The 24346-nt window shown below is 39.2% G+C and overlaps 1 protein-coding gene across 6 annotated transcripts in view; it reads right to left on the bottom strand.

Annotated features, from left to right (window-relative positions):
* Positions 1–24346, bottom strand: part of LOC126299248 (serine-rich adhesin for platelets-like) — a 423889-nt gene that overhangs the window by 230966 nt on the left and 168577 nt on the right. The window contains exon 3 of one of the 6 annotated variants that reach the window (XM_049991042.1): positions 14870–14982. The exons of the other annotated variants lie outside the window; for them this stretch is intronic. Within the exon in view, the coding sequence (XP_049846999.1) occupies positions 14870–14898 (29 nt within the window). The 5' untranslated portion in view covers positions 14899–14982. The remainder of the gene's footprint in view (positions 1–14869; positions 14983–24346) is intronic. 6 annotated transcript variants of the gene reach the window in all.

Below are 24346 nucleotides of genomic sequence, written 5' to 3'. Positions count from 1 at the left end.
ACCAATCAAGGGGATCCATACAAATACCCAACCAATAATGCAAGTCTAGAAACCTGCAGCCAAAACAATCACAGAGTCGACAAATCCTTTAGCTGAGCCCCTCCACTTGGCTCCAAACCAAAGGACCCCAATCAACTCTGGGAACAATGCTGCAAATTGCAAGCTCTACTTGAACCTCATGCGTGAGGCTAGTAGCCTGTATGAACCAAAGGTGGCCTCAGAACCCATCCAACAGGTGGTGTTGGTGCTGACGTGAGCCACAACTCGCAGACAACCGCACCCTGCATGCTCAATAGCCACCTCCACACCTCGGATGAGGCCCCCTGGCAGATATATCAAGTACACGTTGAGTTTCTTTCCGGCCCTGAATGCTATCTGCCTACAGGGCTCCATAACATGTCTAATGTTGGGGCTCCTAATAACTAGCAAATCACTCTCCCACCCCTGTGTGCCTGCTTGGGCCTGACTGAAGGAGCGGCCACCTGTCCACTCACATGGTGAATGAGCAAAGCCAGGCAGTCAATCTCCACAATGGCCCACCGCCTCGAGTGAAACAAATGCATTACCACCTGCCATTCATTCTGCTGCGAAGGTGGACCTACTACATCGGGTACAATAGGAGATGCCTCAGCAGTGGCCTGAAGGTGACTGACCTTCACATTCAGCTGTTCGCTAACTGCAGCCAGTTCATCCTGCATCCGTACACAGCATGCTCTCATCCTACCAAGACTAACTGAAGAATTCTACTACAAAAGCACCACTCTGAAACAGTAACTTCATCCTTAAGATAGGAAAGCAATGTACTGCCTACTCCCTTCAACCAACAGAATTTTCCAAAAGTCAGAGCTCAATTTGATATTCCACTCTCTTTTAGTTTGGGAAAATTCTGTATGACTTCTTTAGTGTTGCCTTAGTGATCTAGTTCTCTTACTATAACCTTATACAATTTTTGATAGTTTACGACCATTGCAACAGAGTCATTCCTTCTTTTTAACAATTACAATTGGACTGCAGTAATCACTCCTACATTTTCCCACAATATCCCACTTTAGCATCTGATTTAATCTAGCTCGAATTGCCTCCCCATCAGCAATAACCATCACTTTTGATTTTGATCTGATAGGCACATATCGCCTCACCTTTACTGAATATTCAAAGTCCACCACCCTACCCAGGTTGTATGCAAAAGTATCCTCATATTGACGCCAAAAATTACACAATTCCTCCTTTTCTGTGTTCGAAATATCTTCAGCAGCTTTTTTTATGTGATCATACACAGAATTACAATCATCCCAATATTCAGTAATTACTGTATGAGCAATTCGTTGGACTCCAGTTAACAGATTTTACATTCCTTTTCTTACCCTCTAGTTAGTTCAAGGTATTCCTCAACACAATTCAAAGAAGTTTTATATTGAAACAGGAAACCCATACCCAGTATGACATTTTTAACTGAACTATTCACTATAACACATCTCATATGGAAACTGTTACCACTACACCTAAACTCTAAATGCAATTCATGCTTTATGGGGTTGCTTAGCACACAAACTGCTGTCTCAATCTCAATTTCTTATTCTTATTTCCATTTACTAATTGCTCTGAAATGGCCAACATACAGGGTGTACATAAAGTCCCGGAACAATCTTCAATTATTTATTGCACAATAACGAAACATTGTACAGATATCATACATATGTCATTTTGAAGAGAGACCCTGAAAGTTTTTATTTTTTTCATGTAATATATACTGCCAGAGCATAGTTTGGTAATTTGCCGATAGCCTGTGCTAGTCGCAAACATGGCAAGTTCAGGTGCTGAGCGAGCTTTCTGTGTGTTGGAGTTCGACAAAAACAAGTGTGCTACAGCTGCTCAACGGATGTTTAGAACCAAGTATGGTAAGAAGCCATCAACCACTGGAACAACAAATTCATTACAACAGGTTGCTTGTGCCCAGCAATGAACAGCATACGTCCCAGTGTGAGTGAAGTGAATGTGAAGCACATACGAGAGACATTCATAAGGAGTCCAAAGAAATCGGTGAAATCGTGCATCCCGTGAACTCGAAATGGCTGTAATGACAGTGTGGAAAGTTCTGCAACAGAAACTGTCTATGAAACCATTCGAATTGTAGCTAGTGCAGAATCTCAATGATGAAGACAAGCACAGGTGCTTTGAATTTTGTTTGCAGGTGCAACAATTGAATGACGATAGGGATTGAAAGTGTTCCCGGACTTTGTATACACCTTGTATTACTACCGGAATCTAAAAGGGCAATCATTTTTTCATTTCCCATATAGATTTATAATAAATGTTGCACATTGATGATTTATTCCTTCTCTAAACACTGCTCACTCAACAGATCATTTTCAATGTCCCTTCCTTTCTGCTCCACATCTATTGTACACATTACGTCACACAAACATTCAATTTCATGATCACCATCAAACAACTCATTAAAAGCTTCCTTCACCCCAGTTTTTTGCCTTCCCTCCCTTCAAGTCCTCTTGCTACTTGAAACTTCTCCTGTGCTCACTAGTGAGGTAGTAACTACTTCAAAATTTTACTGTCTCATTTCCAATCATTTATAGAACAGTCACTTTCTTCCTTGTCATACCATTCAGTAGCTCCTAAACAAATACTTCTCTATTATTCACATCCATATTCCCTCCATCCACCTCTAAGTCATCTGTAGGCTTTAAATTACCCTCAAAATCCTTTGTTTCATCATCCTCTTCAGAATCAAAGATGCTGTATCCGTCCTCCAAATTTATGATAGAAGTAGCTGTGACATTTCCATAATTAGTCATACAACTTAAAACTTCATTCCCCTTACACAAATATTCACTTATTTTCACCAAATCACTGCAAACTTTATCACAATTAACACCACTAACATCCACCTATAATAAACTTCTTCACTTAAAACATCCATTACATCTGTCTATATATTATAGAAATTACCACCAATAACTCTGCCAACCTCCACCATAAACTATATAAATTGCTGTTACTGCATCGCTCCACATCAGAATTCACAGTACACTCGAATTCAGCAAAATTTGGAATGACCTCAGTCTCCTTAACATTTTCTCTACTCTCACATTTCTCCAACACTTTGGATTCTGATATACTACATAACACATTACTTGCACATACACCCTTCAACATCCACTCATATTTCATGCTTTCATCAAGAGCCATCGGTTCAACTTCATCAACAATAATAAATACACGAAGTCCTCCCTCCAAGATATCTTAAATCATTAGCTTCAACCTTTGAGTCTTCAGCACCTAAAACACTATCTTTACCTCCCTTCAACACTAAATCATCCACTTCCACTGATACATCATAAAATTCATCACCAGCTGACAAAGACTACTGCCACACTGCCTTCACAAAACCTTCACATACTTCCGTCTACACATTACTAAATTAATCTCCAGCTGATAAGGGCTACAGCTTCACGGCCTTCACAAATAGCTCCATCTACTTCCTCCAATACAAAATAATCTACATTAGTTTCCCCTACATTACTATACTTGTTGCTACAGAGTAGTGCCTCATCAGAATTTATCACACATTGCACATCCAGCAAATTTAGATCCACTTTCCTCTCTCTCTTCTGATCACTGAATTTTCCACAAAACATACATTCATTCGATCATTCACTTTCATTTTACAACATAAATATTTCCCTCATTATCGAATCTCTCGACATGTTTTACCATTCTCCTTGCACTTTCTTTATGGTTGCACTGCTTAAAATTATTCCCATTTTATTTTTATTTATTATAATCTCCATCTCCAACATCTGTGGCTTCTTTGCTGAATCTTCGGCACCCACATACTTTTTAAAGTAACGTGTCCTTTTCAACACCTGTTTGTTTTGTCACCTCCGGACCTGAGATGTGGTGAATCTCTACTTTCCTGACCTCGTATTCTGGCATTGCATTTCATGAGGCTCCTGCCCCTCAAATCTTCATTTGTGGTTTTGATTTCTGTTAGAATTCTCATTTCCATTTAGCCCTTTGAAAATTATTGTTACCATTGTGGTGATAATTATTTTGATGGTTATTATGACTATTGTGGATACTACTACTGTTCTCATTCTGGTACTCATTTCCTTGTCTACTGTTCCAATTATGTGGCTTGAATTTCAACACCTATTAAAGTTTTTCAATAAAATCTAAAAACTCATTACTGGAATTTATTGGACTGAGGGCAGAGTCCTATTGTAGAAATTCTGGTAGCCGTCCCTTGAGGGTAGTAATCTTCATCAACACTCCCAGTGGACGATTTATATGCATCAATCAACTTAGACAGTTCACGCACACAAAAATCCTGCATCGACCCACTTCCGTGTTTGAAATCTGGTCTGTTTAGGAACTCATTTGGAAGTTGTATTTGTTTCACTTCACACCAGAATTAGTTCATCAAAAAACTCTCAGTCACTTCAAGGTAGTAAATGAAGCACTTATTAAATTTGCCCATGATTGTGCATTGTCCTCAAGATGCCTTTTCATGAACTTAATTTTTGCCTCTTCCGATATTCCTCACACAAAACCATCTCTACAACATGTAGCAAGAAAATCAACTGGATGGAATTTTCAATCATTTTCAAAACATTTTGTTGTTTCTGAATTAACCCATGGAACACATATCACAGTAGTGGCCCGATTTGACACTAAAGAAGTTAATTCTGCCCTTCATGTCTTTAAACTGCCATTCCTGCTAAACAGCTTCTACAATTAATACAGATTCAAAATGTTCTCTATTCTTAAATACCTCATTCTAACATTCTACTATACTACTTGACAATCGATAACTGACGTGGTGGTCACTTCCTCAGCATAAAATTCTTAATATTACCACCCAGCTCATCCCATTTTTTCTCGAATTTTCCCCCGAAATCTTTATTTACTGTATCGACCCTGGTGTCAACCAGGCCAACCACCTCAGAAATTCTGCCAATGTCTGTCCTTGTCACTTCTAATTGTGAGTCAAGAACCTCTTCAACATCTGATTTCATTTTTTCCAATCAACTTTTACACTTTCAATATCTAAATTGAGATCAGAATTGCCCTGTTCCATTTTTGCAGTCAATGTCCTCATACTCGATTGCATTTCCCCCATATTAGAGTTCAAATTAACAGAACTTCCTTTAACTGTGCCACTGTATCAAACACAATTATATCTCCTTCCTCTGATTTCAGACTATTTGCCCCACTGATATTGTCCGTATCAGTACTACTACATTCAGATTAAGGACTAACTGGCACACTAATATTATCTGAACTACACAGGCTGGGTGACTGCTTAATCAATGCAAGTGCCATCATTGACAAATACCTTGCAGGTTCACATGTAATAATGCTATCATTACGAGTACTTAACTTATCGGTCATGCAGACTGCTTCTGCTGTACTCTTGCTGCTAATGTCATTGCCGATGGACTAAGTCACCGCCAGTTGCCCGTGCTACCATTGCCACTGCCACCACAGCTGCTCACCTAATACCAAAGTCTCTGTTACTGCTGGCAACTGCAGAGTCGAAATCAGCATGCCTCTGAATGCCCTCATTCTTTCTTGAAGTTCCAACTTCCCCACACCTAACTTTTGCTATCAATCCTCACACATGCCACAGCTGCAAGATCTTATGCTCTTTAAGTCGCCAGGCAAACTGTGTATCATGCAACAGGTTCGGGACAAGGATCCCAAAACATTAACGTGATACAATTACAGTTTTAATTCTAAATGGATAACATTTATACCTTGATGGAGAAAAACCCATTTGAGACGGTACCGAATGGTTCCTGCTAAGTAGTTACTCGCTGCAAATAATGATCAGCAGCTGTAATCCTGCAGTCAAATAGTTTATGCATTGGCTATATCATGACTTGATAAAATACACAGAAATATAAAATAAAAGATAAATGAATAATTCAGTAAACAGGGTTTCAATCTAATGCCTTAATTGTTGTTGAGAACAGAGAATTATACTGAATTATTTTTATTCACGAAAGGACATCTCAAATAAATGGAAAGTGGTGATCAAGTACAGTACATACAGAAACCCTCTTCTAAAATGCAATAAAGTTACGCTGAGGGTCTCTCAAGAATGATAGCAAACTCCCTGAACTAAACTGTTATCAAAGATACGCAAAAACTAAGTCCATTTAGTGATCACACTAGATGAAATATTCACCAACTCAAAATAGTTCAGAGTTCAACATGATTGTTCCCAAATTAAAACGCTCAGAAAGTTGAGTTCTGCTCTGGAGCACACTCAGACCTCTCAAAATATAAAGTCCCCTCAGAAATTAAAGTATAGTAGTGGCCATTCACCTCCCAGAGTCAATCACCGACATGACTGAGTGACACACATTACCACTGGCAGGTCTGCCTTCTTCCAGCACTTGGATAGAAGTCTCAAGATTCATTCATTTGAGATTTTCACTTGAAAAGTTGTTCATCTCCACTTGACTGCCACACTGTTCTGTTACTGTCTACTTTTCCACTGGTTAAAGCCCGTCCCCTCCAAATATACAAAGTTTTTAAGTTCTACAGGTATTATTTGACTAATCTGTCCTTTTCTTGGACTACACCAAAATATTACAATTCTATTTAAATAAAGAAATATTTTAAACATTTGGTCACAGACTATTCACAACAAATATAAATAAAGGTTTTTCCATTAATAAATATGTCAATATTCTTGCACAAGAATGCTCATGATAAATGACAACAAATTGTGATTAATTATGTTTAAACAATTATTGAGGCCTGCTTGTCAGAAGCATCTTCTGTTACTCTTTTACAAAGCTGGTATCAGTTAACACATGTGATAGAGTAACTCTTAAATTGCCACTTTGTATTATCAATTGTAGTTAATATTCAAATAAAGTTACTGGTAAAATAGTAAACTATTCCTCACGTAAATACACAAGTATGAGAAAATGTGAGGTATTCATTCTGTATTCATTTGCCATGTAATTGTGTATATGCTATGTTCTGACAAATATTTGTGTAATAAAAAAGATGTCTAAAAGACATCATAAGTCAATAACTAAAACAGGTATGGATGAGTGGATTTCAGGGATGATAGCTATTGTGCACTGTATAAACAGCATTTGTTTAAATTGCATGAGGTGTTTAAAAGTTGTTACGTTACAGGTTCATGGTGAAAATGTTAGTCACTGTGAAATATTAAATTTTATAGCTCTTTTTTAAATTTTTTTCTGAGATCACAAATGTATTCAGATTTCCATTAATAGTTGACTGTATAGTTAATTAATAGTTGAATCTCAAAGAGCTGTAAGAGCTGTAACTTTGCCGTCTTGAAGATACTCTACACTCCACCATTTTTGGCGCATCTTATGCATAGAGGCCACATGAGCATCAGCCATTCAAATGGGATTTACCCATTTCCGTTGATGCTGCTCATCTTTGTACCTGGATTCACTGTACCAGTCATTTAGCCAGACATGTGGTACCGAGAAGGAAGGAGATTAGTGTTTAACGCCCCATCGACGAGGTCATTACAGACGACGACGTAGCGCGCCCTGAGCCTCGGGCTCACTAGCATTCAGCTATTTAACAATCTCACCTCCCCTCATACAATTTCCAGGCGGCCCAACCACTCGCCTACATATACACAACATGACATCCTGCACCTTTACTGGCTGCAGGCAAGGCCATTTCCACACCTTTGATGACTCCCCCAGGCAGGCACAACGAGTGCACTTTGGAATTCTTTCCAGCCCTGGACGAAATGAAAGGGCAAGGCCAAATGGCAAGCCTCCACACTGATTATCCACCTGAAGCAACCACATAACAACCCATCACTCATCCAGCATTGATCGCATATCCCCCGAGCTGGTTACACTGGACTATGCCTCGACAGCAGAGCCCATAGATGAAACAAGTAACACCTGATGTGTCCCACTTATTACGTCAATTTTTCCATTGCTGCTACACCCTGAGGCAGGAGACTGCATACGGGGGACTCTGATCAATAATTGTCGTCATCTGTTCACAAACTGCGGAAAGCGTCTCCTGTGCCCATACACACGGCACTAACCCTTTTCATACCACCACCACTGCTACGAATTTAAGAATTAAACTATGAAAACTAAATATGTAACTGGCTAGTCTCCTGTTGCTTCACCAAAGGTCGACAGCTGACCAGGAATTGACTGGTGCCAATTATTGTGTAAGTTAGGTTCACATATTAGAAAATGAAAGAACAGTTAATTTTACAAAAGATGTACCGTGTGTTGCTCACAATGGCACTGTACATATGAAAACTTTGATTATTGTGCATCAGAGTTGACATCAGAATATTGATTTACATTATTTTTCCAGATACATTAAAGCAGAGATTTAAAACAAAGGATATTCTTCATGATACTTTACCTAAACAGCTTTACACAGGAAGCTGTGCAGTTAGGAACATCCTGTAGAAGTAAATATGCGACACTTACACCCTTCAATAACCTAGAGAAATGCAGCTACGTGACATTGTCGACAACAGCCAATATTTCAACAGATGACGATCCCGTAATTTGAAAGGCAAAACTGAAGCAATTAAGTGCTGTGCAAGTGTATTTAAAAACTTGGTTTGAATAGCAATTCTGAAAAGAACACACACACACACACACACACACACACACACACCACCACCACCACCACCACCACCACCAAGCACAAGATGACCAATGTGTGCACACACGTGTCGATGTGGGTGATCTTTCCACGATTTCTCTACAAACTGAGATTGTGGATTCACTTGCACGGCACTTACTTGCTGCTATTGCAAATATGTCTGCTTGCTTGTGTGTGTGTGTGTGTGTGTGTGTGTGTGTGTGTGTGTGTGTGTGTGTGGGCGCGCGCGAGTGTATACCTATCCTTTTTCCCCCCCTAAGGTAAGTCTTTCCGCTCCCGGGATTGGAATGACTCCTTACCCTCTCCCTTAAAACCCACATCCTTTCATCTTTTCTTTTCCTTCCCTCTTTCCTCACGAAGCAGCCGCCGGTTGCGAAAGCTCAAAATTCTGTGTGTGTGTTTTATTTATTGTGCCTATCTACCAGTGCTTTCCCGCTTGGTAAGTCTTGGAATCTTTGTTTTTAATATATTTTTCCCATGTGGAAGTTTCTTTCTAATTTATATATTAAAAGTATGTAGCATGTGTGTGTCTGTAGGAATTGGCACTGGAATTCACAAAGTCAACTGAGTGTCCAGAGGGTTCAAATACATTTGTCATCAGAAAATCTTGTACTCATGTATCACATATTGCTAAGGAAAGTATAAATGTCGTATTTGTATCCAGTATCCACCACGATGACAGTGTTGTTGAATATATGGACAATTCTACCAATTTTTCCCTTCTTCTGTGAAGATTTTGTCTTGGTATTTTGCAAACATGACTTATTAAACTGGTAACTCAGTAACATTCACACCTGTCAGCATGTACTTTCTTTGGACTTTTACATTCTTCTTGAAGTCTGAGGGTATTTTGCATGTCTCATGCATCTTGCACACCAGATGGAAGAGTTTTGTCATGGTTGGCTTTCCAAACACTCTCAGTAGCTCTGACGGAATACCGACTACTCTTGTGGCCTTGTTTCGACTTATGTCTTTCAGTGCTTTGTCAAATTCTTCTTGCAGTAGCATATCATCCCCCATGTCATCTTCATCTACATCTGCTTCCGTTTCTATAATATTGCCCTAAAGTTCATCCCCCTTATACAGACCCTCTTTTTTACTCCTTGCTCCTAAATCCTTACATTTGTTCTCTAGCCACTTCTGCCTTGTCGTTTTGCACTTCCTGTCAACCTCATTTTTAGACATTTGTATTCTCTTTTGCCTGCTTCATTTGCCTTGTGTTGCCAAGGATTTCTAATAGGCCGTGTCTTTTTACCTATTTTATCCTGTGCTGCCTTCAGTATTTCATCTCTGAAAACTACCCATTCATCTTCTACTATATCCATTCCCCTGTTCTAGTCAATAGTTGCCTAATGCTCCCTCTGAAACTCTCAACAACCTCTGCTTCTTTCAACTTATCCAGGTACCATAAAATTAATTTCCAACCTTTTTGCAATTTATGCAGTTTTAATCTACAGTCCATAACCTATAAATTGTGGTCAGAGTCCACATCTGCTCCTGGAAATGTCTTAAAATTTAAAATCTGCCTTATGATTATAGATCTTAAATTACAGCATAACACAAAGTTGTGTGTTTCATTGTAACACTAGCAGTTAATAAGATTCTCAAAATAGTCCAGTCCAGTAGTAAATGCAATTCTCATTTGTATGTAAATACTCAGTTATGAAATTTTAACAGATTTGGAAATGCTGTTAGCCTATTGATCTGAGTGAGCAAACAAGGCCTATTCATACTGTGTGACATATGTGCAGCGGTCTGTCTTCTGGATGTTACCAGATTACAACAAATGCTCTCACAATGTGGAATTTCTGTAACGCCACTTGCTCTGAGCCTATCTATGATAAATTGAGCGTACTTTCCACAGTATTATATATTAGAGTTAGTGCCCATTCATTTGCACACAAAATGCATGAAGAAGGACTGCATAACTGCTTCTGTGCCTATAGGAATGACATATAGGAGGCTGTACTGGTCAATTCACGGATTCCTAGCTTAACTGTGGTCTTCAGAACTTCGTAAGTATGCCTCCTTTTCAATCGTCTGTCAGTTTACATTTTTTCACCATGTCCACGACATATTCCCATTGGTCGAACAAACCTGACACCATTTGTGCTCTCTCTCTCTCTCTCTCTCTCTCTCTCTCTCTCTCTCTCTCTCTCTATCTCTCCCCCCCCCCCCTCCCCCCTCTGATATTGAATTTCCCCTATTACTTCTCATATAATAGTTCCCACATGGATGAGTAATACTGTAGAATTGGTCACACAAGAATTATGCAAACAATTTCCTTTGTAGACTGATCATTTTACACTATTGTAGCAACTCACTGAAGTCTACCACATGCTTTACGTTTAATATCCTCAAAAATTGTTACACCCAGTTATTTGTACAAGTTGACTATTCCAAATGTGATACAAATGAACTATTCCAACTGTGATGGTGTTCAATTTCTATTATTTTAGCCGTTTTCACCACCAATGACACTAATGACTACATCACCCACATTTGCAATGGCATGGGAATTAAACTGGGACAGTAGTCCTGGGGCCTAATTTGTAAATGAACATTTCAACGCTGATTTCAGAATGCCTGCTTTTGTTTTTCTACTCTCAACTTCAATTTCTGAGTGATCTGTGAGTGTCTGAATACTAACTTCGTTGCAACAAGTATTTTGTAGTTTGATAATCATGGTTTGAAATGCCTCACAGCCACTAATACCAATTTAATTGTGGACATCCTCAAGGAGGTCATATTTATTTGTTGCCATTATTTCCATCAGGGGCACACTTCCCAATTATCTGTTTGATGTAATTTTAAGAGAAAAGATTTAGTACTGTTTTGCAGGATGTCTTGCCTCCCCCACTTACAAAACTATAGTTTTCTCAACTGATTCTTGGATGATATTAAAAGTTTCCTCCAATGATGATGGTATGATTTGGAAAACTAGCTTAGCAAGCAGCCCCCCCACCCCACCCAAAGTTAATGTTGTCGAAAGAAGGATCTCTTATTACTTTATGTCCACCCTTCATACTGATTCTTGACCCTGTCTGACATGGTTATTTTCCATACAATCCAGTATGGGTAGTAATGCATTAACAATTTTACATCATTTAGCCAATAACAGTGTAGTCTGGATAAGGTATGTGAATATGTGTGTGTGTGTGTGTGTGTGTGTGTGTGTGTGTGTGTGTGTGTGTGTGAATGGTGTATATCTGCAGTATGGCTTCTACAAGACAATCTCTCTGACAGCACAATTCTTCCGACCCCATTTAATGTGTTTTATAAATGAGAACAAATTTGGGAGAAGCTCCTAGTGAATAGCTAACATAACAGTTATAAAACTTACATTAATTTATGGATTTCTACTACTTTACACACATGAGCATGCCTTGGAGTAGAATGAGAAACTTTCCACACAGGAACGTTAACAGACAGGGCAGTATAAAATGTACGTATGAAGCAGTGATTCAACCAGAACTCCTCTGGACATGCAGTACAAGAATACAATATCAGATACAAGCAACAGTTAAATAAAACATACTGCAGGAACTGACAAAATCTGAAAAAATAACTTATTTCTAACAAGAACAATTTAAAACACATCTAACAAAATTCTTATTGGTGAAAATAATACAAATCAGCCCTTGAAATTAGCCCTCTGCTGCATTGTGATATAAAACTGTGAAATTACTGCATCAGAAGAGCTTTCTTTATTCTACTTCTGACAAATATATAGATCAGCAGTATTATGCTCTTTAGGACTGTTAACAAGACAGCTCTATAAATCCTTTTGCATTCTGTATTCCCCAAAGAAATTATTTTCCTTCACACCCCAACTCAATCTTTTGTTATGCACATAGGGGCAACAAATCTTTTTTTAATTAAAACTAATGTCATCGTTCTTATTCAGGAAAATGAACACTGTTAACAAAAAAGATAAAATTACGTAATCAGTAGGGACACCTTAAAACAGAAGATAAATTTGAGATTTTGTTTTGGATATGTTGTTACACAGCTTACAAAAATGTTCAATGAACTAATTATGTCAGCATGACCTGTTACTGAAAAAAGTCCAGCCATGTTGATTGTAGGAATGTACAAGACAAGCAAAGAGGCAGAAAGAGGGAGTCCTCATACATACTTGAGTAATGAGCGTATGGCATTGGTGGCCGGGAGACCCCTCAAGGGGCGGTTCGGCCACCGGTCCACGAGTTCTTTAACGCCACTACGGTGACTTCTGAGTGAATGAGGATGAAATGATGATGAAAAATACACAACACCCAGTCATCTCGAGGCAGAGAAAATCCCTGACCCCACCGGGAATCGAACCCGGGACCCTGTGTGCGGGAAGAGAGAACGCGACGGCAAGACCACGAGCTGCGGACCATACTTGAGTAGTTAATCTTTTCAATGCTTTCTTAAGTATCTCTTATGTCTCTATTTCTTCTGCATTGTGCTTTGGTATGTAGATATCTCTCATTGTCTCAACACACAGGCAGCACACAGTTTGTATTTCCGTTTTAAATAAAAAAGATATTAAAGCAGATGCATGGATAACAAGCAGTAGGTACAGCATCTTTAGTCATCAAAAAATGCATTCAGTTCAAGTGAGACCAATTACATCTGTATGTCACATGGGATGCAATATATAAGAATAGAGATGACTGAATCAAATACCGGGGCTGAGAGAACAAGGATCTGAAAATTACCTGGAACATTTAGTTAAACTTTCCAATTATAATGACAGCATTAGTTCATCAAGAGAGCTACAAAACATTCAACAACAAATAATTCACCTTCAGTATTTTGAAGATGCAGTGAAAATAGAGCATGTTACCACTACAATTCGAATTATGTCATTGACTGGTAAAATTAAATGAAATGAAGACATGAGAAGGTCACTCAAAGTTCCAAGAATGAATTAATGGATTCTGGCACATTGTTAAGTACAAACAGCAGTATCCAATCTTATCTCTAGCCATATGTTTCATTAATGTCCAATCATTAGACTACAGTGCAGTATTTTATGCCATAGCAAGACAATAACAAGAGAAAAAATTGTGTCACCCTGTGGGAATCATGTTAATATAGTGTGAGCACGTGCTCAGATAGCCGAAATGGTTAAGGCAACTGCTGACAACAACTGGGAAGTCTGGGTTCAAGTCCCAGTCAGGCACAAATTTTCATTTGTTCTGGAATATTCTACAGCTGATGTGGAAGCATAATTGCAATTTGCAGCTCATTTCCCATTATTAGAAGTTTCAAGGTCACGTTTCTTACTCTCTCAACAAGTCCAGACAAGAAAGAAATTCTCTTGTAGATGAAAATCGATCTGGTCATCTACAAACTGCTAGTATTGAGATAAACATATTTTGAGGTAAGAGAATGACTGATCATGTCAACTTTCTCGTCTATCAGCACATTTGATGAACTCTTTGGTATTCGTCCTCAGTGACAGTAAGGTTTACAGTCATTTCTTCACTGAATGTTAGCCCATAACAGTTGAAGGAGATAGAATAGTAACTGTATGACACGTTGTTAAGGCATGACTACACCTCATCTATTAAGACAGACCCTGTGATCCAGTTCAAGGCAAGGCCATTAAGGTCCTGTGTCCCAGTATAGTAAACTTCCTGGTCACAGTCAACCAAAGCACAAGTATTACTCTAAGAGTCTGCAATTCTGATTTTTATACGTAAAAATTACACAGTTCACATAGGGCGTCATGTGTTTTATTTCTTTTTCAAGGTGTATAAAAAATGTAACAATGTGATTTTGAGTCTGAAAGGGTATAGTAAGTTAATAAACCTTGACAATATTTGGAGATAATGTGAAACAAAGTCTCCTGCTGGCAAGAACTTGTGCTTTTCTCAAAACTTTCAAAGAGTCCCCTGTAAATTGAAAAGCAGCCATTGCTAGATCGATAAGGTGTTTCATGGATCAGTTATAATCAGGGAATTGTTACAATAAAACAGCAATGAGAAGAATGAAGTCATAGCAGTCTCATAAACAACGGAAGGCAACAAACATGAACAAATTATGATGGTCTTCCATGTAGTTTTTACTCTGGATTTGCACCAGGTGTTGTTTACAATAGGTTACTGGAACAACAATGTATCCCACTACTGGATGCCATGATCCTTAACTTCTAAACGTCTTAAATACTACAGCTCAACACAAAAACAGATTTTTAAGGAATATCTACCCAGATATGTGCCAAGCTGGGGATTCCATGACCAGCAGAGTTCAGTACGCTGTTCTAGGCAAATGGTAGTCATTGGATGTGCCTCATGAGGTGTGATGGACCTACTGCCATTCCTAAAATACATAAATAACTTAGCAATTCTATTACTGCAAGATAGTTCACAGGCTGTGAGTATAATAAGGTGGTACAAAAAAATCAAAAAATATACAAAAACTAAAAACACTTCTGTATAAATGCCACTAATTACACAAGTTCAACATATACTGTGGTGTCAAAAGCAGACTAAATATAATGAATACAAATCTCTAATATTGAAAATATGCTGCAGAATGTGATTAATTGGCTGAAGACCAAGACCACAGAAACAAAACATGCAAATATGTGCTGTAATCTTTACTTTAGTAATCTTCAACAATGTTTAAACTAAATGATGTTGAACTGAGAAGAGGGGCTGAGGAAACTGCAAAATTCAACCCAGAGAGCTTGTTCTCAGTTATAATTTTGTATAGGTTTTGCTATCCATTACAAACAATCCATGCACATAACACCAACCGGCAAGTTGGATTAGAAATAAAACCAAAATTAGGGTAAACAAGGAGTTGTGTTGACAAATGATTTGCGAAAAAGCATTACAAGTATGAAATAGTGCAACAAATGTTCAAGGAAGTAAGTTCAGTGTTCTCTAAGGAGGAGATAGTCCTCAGCAGTAAGGAAGTGAATTCTGCATAGTTAACCAAATAAAATTCATTTCATGAACATTTGTTTTTCTGCTAATTGCATGTAATTTCTTTCTTATTCACTCAATGTTTTGCGTTCTACTGATTTGTGTCACTGAGTCTGTGAGGGTATTAAGACTTTACAGGAGCATGTAACTGAGTGCATCAGTATGAACCACACAAATAGCTACACAAATGTCTGCTAAAATTTGTTAATTTTTGTTAATTCTGAATACATATACATTTTAGGTTGCAGAATAAGATCCCCTACCAGTCACCATTGAAAGTGAATTAAGATATGACTGGTTTCAGGCTTGTGCCAGTCTTCAGTTGATTATACACTCATTTTGAAGTGTCCACATTCACTGTCTGAGTTTGCTGTTTAAATAAAAGGTACACTAAGTGATGCTGACTAAATGCACAAAATTCTTTCAATTGGGACTGTTTAGTCACCACCATGTAATTTGTCTTTTATTTAAACCATGGCCACCTCCGGCATGCCAAACCACATGTGAGACAGATTTGCAGGCAAAGACTCGGCCACTCTCGTCTTTGCTTGGTGCTCAGAAGTACCCACTACAGTGCGACATTTCATTTAGTATCATGGTGTGGCATTTTTTGGTTAGCATAACTCTCTTCAGTTCGGCATAATTGTGGTGTCAACACTGTTTAACATTCACTATTAATTTTGCAACATGAAGCACATTTGCATGTTCAGTGGCTGTTTGCATGAAAAGAGGCATTCTGGTGATATATTGTCGCAAGCCTTTAAAAATGAATGTGAATGACAAAAAGAGAGGGACGAGAATTCTAAAGATATATTTTTCAGCTGCATAATCAACGGGTACTGAAAATTTGTATGGAATGACAAAAGTTACAACATTCAACAGATGGGATTCGCTGTTCTGTACATCAAAAAGCACTTCGTGCTAAATCTGCAGGCATGGAGTAAGTGAAGAAACTGCTGGTATGAATAGTAAATTTCTGAAGTCGCATGCATTTTTCCACTGCCAGTTGCAACATCTGGCAGCAATTCAGGCCTGACAATGTCAGGAAATGCCGTGAGTGATGTCGTCAATCTCACATTGAGGTAATAATGCCCATTCCTCCTGTAAAGCTGCTGGCGCAACTCTTGGAGAGTGGTTGGTGGATGCTGATGTGATGCAAGCAACTTCCCTACTGCATTCCAGACATGCACTATGGGATTCAAATATGGAGAGTGAACAAGCCATGCTAAGTCTGCAATACCTCCCATTTCCAAGAAAACATCGACAACCCTTGCTGTATGAGGTCCAGAATTATCGTCTGTCAGTACGGAGTCTGCAATCACAGTGTTGTGCAGCAACCACACGTCTCAAAATCTTGTCACGGTGCCCGATACCAGTTAAACCTTGCCAATTCACCCATAAAATTTCCTGAAGAGCTGTTAGACTGGTCAATGTAATCCTTGCCCACACCATTAGGGATCCTCCTCAATACCTGTTCTTTTTCCACAATTTTTGGGTCCTGAAATCATGTTCCACATTCCCTACAGATGTGAATCCGTCGAGAATCATTCTCCAGGCAAAATTGGGACTCATCTTTGAAAAGAACACTGGCCCATTGGTCGACCGTCCATGTGGCACCTTGACAACTCCACTCTGGACTTTCCCTTCTATGAAGATGCGTCAGAACTACAAATACAGCAGGTCCCTGACAATAAAGGGAACTCTGCTGAAGCCTTTTGTACACTGCTTGCCTCAATACAACATGTACAGTGGATGGTGTGAGGTCAGATGCCAGTTGCCATGCAGCAGTAAGGTGATAGCGTTGTTCTCTTACAGTCAAATAATGGTCCTCTCCTTCTGATGTCACACACGGTCACTCTGCCCTGGTCTTCGGGATACTGTTTTGGTCTCTCTAAACTGTCGCCACATCCGAGAAGCAACAGAATGATTCACACTAACCTGTCGGGCCACATCGACTTGCAACTGTCCTGCTTCCATTCTTCCTAATATCCTCCACTGCAGAAAGTCTGGTAGGTGTCTTCTCTGTGCCATACTGCACCGTCTGTGACTGTTTACACAGCAATTGTGGATGTGAGACTGTCCAGCAAACATTACCCCATTTGGTTGCCTGTTGACCGGAATGCCATCTTCTGTGCAGGATGGTAAAACAGTGGATTGTTGCTTTACTTTTGGACATCAGTGTAGCTTCCAAAACTCTTGAGGACAGGTGTACTTCAGAGATGAGAAGAGGAAACCGGAAGTACTGGACATGTGTCCTGATATGAAAATGGGTGGGGTGATGAAGGTGCCAACAGCATGTGAGCTGTTCCCTTCAAGGAAGGACGCACTTGGGAGGTCACTGCCATGAGTGGCGGCCTGTAAGCAGTGCTCTACTAATACTTGCCGAAGGTAGGTAGCATCTGAGGATCGAACTACCTCACTTAAATACTCCAAACAGAACAGGATAATGTTGTTAGGTAACTCTGCAAATAGACAGTAGAAACAGACACTCAAACACACACACATGTGCTAACATGTCACTGGGGCCAACCAGTTTGAATAAAACGAGATTCATGATAGAATACGCTAACACACTCATACAAAAGGCTGGAGGACAGCAAGACAAGCCCCGATGTTTAAACTGTTAAAGTACACGGAGCGGCCCTGTGGAAGGAGGAGGAGGTTTAAAACCTACAATAAGTTGTAAAAGAGAGCACACTAAAATTGGGCGAGGGATACAGGGGGAAAAGGGATAACTGAAAAACACCATAGATAGTTATACGATCTAAACACATCGCAAAAGTAGTGAAACTGGTTATCGTGACTTGCTAGTCTTAACAAACAAACAGTGGAATACCACATGATAATGGAGTCATCCTGTAACAACAGTTCGTTCAGCGATTCTTAGAGATTGAGAGAAATTAAACAATATTACAAATGGAACAAGCACCCTTGAAATCAGAAGGTGTTTGACCAGCAAGACAGTTCAGCAATGATAATCTAAGATAAGAGGAAACCAAAGAAGCAGAGAGAGAGACTAAGAGATGATCGCAAAGCTTTTATTGAAAAGAATAAAAAGGAAAGGAAAATGTAAAATAATTAATTGAACATTATTAATAAGGGACACTGACAGAGGGATTTTTTCAAGTTGGGATAATGTAAAAGATTCACGATGTAACTGCACTTGCTCTGAGCACTTAACTTCAATGTGTTTTCATGTATGTTCTTATTTCAATTCCTTGTTTCCAGCCAAGTCTCTTAGATTTGTGAGTGCACGTTGTAAAGCTTGTGACAGGGATGTCTCTCATTCGTATCTTTTACTGCAATGTAAATGTGTATTTTAATCATATTTACTACTATTATGTACTGGAACTTTCTCACTGGCCCTCTATCTTTAAATGAATCTATCAATTACGCAATGAAACACATGTAGAGATATGTTGTCAGACGCCTTTATGGTTCAGAGACTGAAGATCACCAGCTGAGTGTAACTTCCTGTCTGGGGGGGGGGGAGGGGGGGGGAAGGCAGCAGGCAGAGGAAGACCATACCACATTAGTCACCCAGTTCAAACCACAGACCAGCATGTATACACTATGTCTTATAAATGTTTCCAAATTGGGCTCCTTAGAAAGACAAAAATAGTATTTGATCATCCAATGCAGTGTAGCAATGCTATATAATTTCAATCAAAGTTAGGTGCGAAAATCACGGTACAAAAACGAAATCAACTTTAGATTCTTATATCTCACAGAGTAAACCTATGCTGAAAATGAAATTTAGTGCACAGTAGCTCGTAGCACAGGGATGTGGAATACAAAATTCATTCACTTTCTATTTTCCAATATCTGCAAATTTGTTGGGAAGATTACGATTTTTGTGAAATGGAGAAAATAGGGTATAAATTCGACACGTCTTTTAAAACTGCTGTTTTCTATTGAAGCTTTAAAACCAGTCTCATTCAAAGCTCCCTCAAAACAGTGGGTAAAATTTGCAGCACAGGCTAACAACAGAGGCAAAGTAGCCTGAAAAATCGCATTGCGAATAAAGTTTTAACTTTGGCATCTTATATGTCGTCGATTAGAGGCACAATAGACATTAAAGTTTGGACACAACAACATAATGTTTTCCAGTATAAAATATCATTCACATACTGCTTTTTAAATTCTACAAAATCAGTTCAAACTTGATATTCGTAAAAATTACAAAAATATATCCATTCAATTTGATTTAAAAAAATCTGTTCTCAGTAACTGATTTCAAGCTGATCGCAGTTGGGAAGAGCACATTTTCAAGCATTCAGAAAATCACATTTGATTTTCAAATGTGTGCTAATAATATCCGAAAACAATGAACAAGTAATTCCTCAACCCCATCGCCATAGGGGTGCTGTGCAATACAAGCCTCAGGTGGATTTCTTCAGCCAGGTCCTTAAGTCTCTAATTTGGTTTCTTTTTTGTAATTTTGATTTTAAACTTGACAACATTGCAACAATATTGACATACCAACAGAACAAAATGATGTAGTAATAAAGTTTATGCATCCTCCACACCTGACTCATTCATTTCATTGACTCAAAACACAGGATGCTTGTTCGATGCCAGAACCTCATTTCCATACACTCTCTTCCTTCACTACCATCACCTGACAGACAGAATAAATTTCCATAAAATGAACTGCAGAAAGTCAATCAAAAATTTCAAAAAATGTAAACCACAATGTTAAGAAGTTAAAAATAAAAATTGATATTACTTCTTGCTTCCCACCAATGTGATTTCCAAACAGAAATACCACCCGAACAGGCCGCCAAGTCCCAAGGTTACCAACCAGTTGCTGTGTCATCCTGAGCCTGTAGGTACCACTGGATGAGGATATGCTCTCCCAGCTGCTGTCAGTTTTCGTGACCAGTGTCACTATTTTCCCATCAAGTAGCTCCTTAAATGGCCTCAAAACAGCTGAATGCACCCCACTTGTCAACACCACTTGGCAGACCCGTACTGTGACGACCTTTCTGAATGCTTGAAAAAATGCTATTTCCAACTGTGATTAGTTTGAAATCAATTACCAGGAACAGATTTTTTTAAAATCAACCTGAATGAGATCTATTTTTGTAATTTTTATGAATATGTTAAAACTTTACTCATGGCACAATTTTCCAGGCTGCTGCTTTGCCTCAATTTATGTAGTACTGTTACCCCATGTTGGAAATTTTAGCCATTGTTTGCTTTTTTTGGGGGGGGGGGGGAGGGGGAGAGCATAAAACATGATTTGAACGAAACTGGTTTTTAAGCTAGAACAGAAAACAGTATTTGTAAAAGAAGTCAGTTAAGTAAGAGTGTGGTTGGCCTTACACACAGGTGGTGAAAGATATTGTCTTGGTTCTTTCAAAACCCAATGAAGGGAACCTTTGTCCTTCATTCAATGTACATAACACATTAGTTTACTTTGAATTCTTGATTGAGATTTGCATGTGTTTACTGACAATTTAAATACAAAGAAGACGTTATAAATTTATCAAAGATGTTTGATGACGACTACCAAACATTGGTTAATTAACACAAATGAAGACTGGATTCTGCAGAAGGACATTGATCTGAAGCACCACAGCAGGCTTTGTGGCAACTGGAAAAAGGAGAATGGCGTGCAGGTACTGGATTGGCCCTCACAGTCAACCGATACTAATCCTATTGAAAATGTATGTTCTTAGATCAAAAAGAAGTTGCAAGGAAAAAAAGATCTTCACTTTCAAACAGCTGTCACCGCAGAATGAGATTTTCACTCTGGAGCGGAGTGTGCGCTGATATGAAAGTTCCTGGCAGATTAAAACTGTGTGCCGGACCGAGACTCGAACTTGGGGCCTTTGCCTTTCGTGGGCAAGTGCTCTACCATCTGAGTTTGGAAGGTAGGAGACAAGGTACTGGCAGAAGTAAAGCTGTGAGGACAGGGCGTGAGTAGTGCTTGGGTACCTCAGATGGTACAGCACTTGCCCGCGAAAGGCAAAGGCCCCGAGTTCGAGTCTCGGCCCAGCACACAGTTTTAATCTGCCAGGAAGTTTCAGCCGTCACCACAAATTCAACATATTTGGAGGTGCCTTCCACGTGAATGCATAGAAAACTTGGTTTCAAGCATGCCTTGGAGATGTCAAGCAGTTATCGACACTGCAGGTGACAGGAAGTATTATTAAATTTAACTGCATTTTCTTTTGTTCATATATGGCATATGTATATGTTTTAGTTTGTCATCCAATTTTTCTACTGATTAACCAGACCACAATCTTACTTAGCAGATTGTACCTATTTTCACTACTTCACAAAAATCATTATCTTTTTGACAAATTGTCAAGCCCAACTTTGATACATATTATCTAGCACTGTTGTCTCGCTTTGGATAATCAAATACACTCTTTCTGGCAGTTAAAACCATGGTCCTTCTAATTAACCAAGTTTGGAAAGTTTCACAGAACACAGTTTCGTGCAAAAACAGGTAGAAAATACCGCAATTTTTATCTTTTTACTAAATCTATATCTTCAACTTGGAAAGTCATTCAAAACAAACTTCGTACACTGCCGGAAAAAAATTAGTACACCTGCACAGATGATGTCATGTTTACCTTTATCCGATGACTGTACAAGCCAACTGGTGGACAGAAGACGTACTGATAATGGTTTCAATGTCGTCCGCCAACAGATAGCGTAATGTCGTAACTACCACAGTGCCATCAATGTCTACCCTTTCATAGGGAATGCTTACAGCCAGAAGGCGAAGCAAGCAGGCGACCATGCCACAGAGTCTCACTCGTGCTTCCTACAGCAAGTCTAAAAGGGGTCAAATTGTGCCCTTCCAAGTGGTGGGATGTTCCTTTCAGAGAATTGCCACACAAGTTGGATGTGCTGCAATGATGCTGGTATCAATGATCATGTGAACATTTTCACACCTGACAATGAGTTTCTGGATGTCAACACAGCACAGATGCCCACTAGAATCATCATACTGTATGGGGGGGGGGGGGGGGGGGGCGCGGCCTTGCAGTGGCAGATCGGGCAGCTATTGCAGCACAGATAAGGGGGCTTGTGAGCCCACACATGTCAACACAAACTGCTGCGAATCTGTTATTAGCAGTGGGATTACAGGCACGCTCGACTGTATCAGTCAGAAGATTACTTGGAAGATGGAATGGCACCATGGTTTTCAGCGATGAAAGCAGCCCTCTCCAGGTCTTATGGTCTCGGATGCGATAAGCTAAAATTCCCATTAAAATTTGGTGTTTCTGGAGGGGACACTAATCAGCACTCAGTATGTGCAGAAGGCTGTTACATCCATTCTTCTGTGGTTCTTGCACCAGGATTCTGTTTGCTCACACAATGCTCGTGACACTCAACATGCTCTGCAAGACATGCAACAACTTTTCTGGCCACCGATCCCCAGACTTGTTACCAACTGAGCACATGTGGGATATTGTGGGACAAGAAGTGACTCGTGTGCCTTGTCAATTAACAACTCTTACAGAACTACATGACCAAGTCGAGCAGGTGAGGCATAATATATTCTGCAATGGTATTCGCCATCTGTACAATCAACTGGATGGTAGAGTCAGCACCTGCATTGCCGCCCATGGAGGTTACAACATGCAAAAATATGCGTGTTTCAATATGGGTCAAATACCCGGTCTCTCAAAAGCGCTACTGCTGTTGGGATCTGTAAATGTAATCATTTTGTGTACTCCATATGCACTTCTGCAACAATAAATCTTAGGTGAACCAGAAATCTCTAAACGGCAATTTTTTTTTTTTTTTCTGCCTGTGTATTTGACAACTTTGTGTTGTTATGTTACTGTTTGCCATGTTTCATGTTTGTAATACTTTTAGTCCCTCACATACAAGAAACCAAGCTTTGAAATTTTTGGGGGGCAATTTTTTCCAGAAGATTTTGTCTAAAATTATCTGGCTGAGTATAGCTCGTAAAATTATTTTCATTATTAATCTTAATAGAAACCATAAAGTTGTACAAGATAACCAAATTTCATTTCTTTCATTCAGCTCAAAGTTGCCAGAAACTCGGGCTCTCTCTATGCAGAGTCAGGTGTGTAGTCAAACAAGTGACTATGTTTTCGCTAGTGCTGTTTCAACGAATGTTAAACTTTACCAATGTTCATCGAGGACTTGTGCGAACTTTCACATTAAATATCATCAAAGTCCGTGGTAATTTAGCAGAAAATTTTTCCAAAGTTAGGCTTTTTTTATATGTAATGACCCCAACATGAAACCAAGTCATATGCAGTATGAGTGCACTGCAATCTAAATACGGACCATTTGCAGTTTCCTCCTCCCACTCATATAGTGTGTTGTGGCAGTGGGGGAAGTGTGCAGCCACACTGAGCACTAGGGCACGTGAACCAAAGCACAGCTCACAAGCCAAATTCTTGGCCGTCCCTGATTTAAACAGTGAACTGCAACACTGCATGTGGAAACATGAAAAGAATTGTATAATCACCTGAAGTTGGACACAAGCCTGAAACTAGCCTTGTCTTAAATAAATTATCTTCAAATGTGACCGGTAGTGGCTCTTATTCTACACCCTATTAAGGAACAGCAGCAGCCATTATGGATCAAATTCACACATGCATACATGTTAATTACTTAACTGTGGATGTACTAGCAATGTTTGGGAACTGTGACTGGAATAATTATTTAGGTTTCTGTAAACACAGTCCTACTCCTGCTGCCATTAAAAAATGCTGCTCAGAGTATTCTTACAACAAACTCCCAAGTAAAATACT

This window comes from Schistocerca gregaria, chromosome X (assembly GCF_023897955.1).
Source record: "Schistocerca gregaria isolate iqSchGreg1 chromosome X, iqSchGreg1.2, whole genome shotgun sequence".
NCBI lineage: Eukaryota > Metazoa > Arthropoda > Insecta > Orthoptera > Acrididae > Schistocerca > Schistocerca gregaria.
This window is presented reverse-complemented; position numbering and strand designations above follow the sequence as displayed.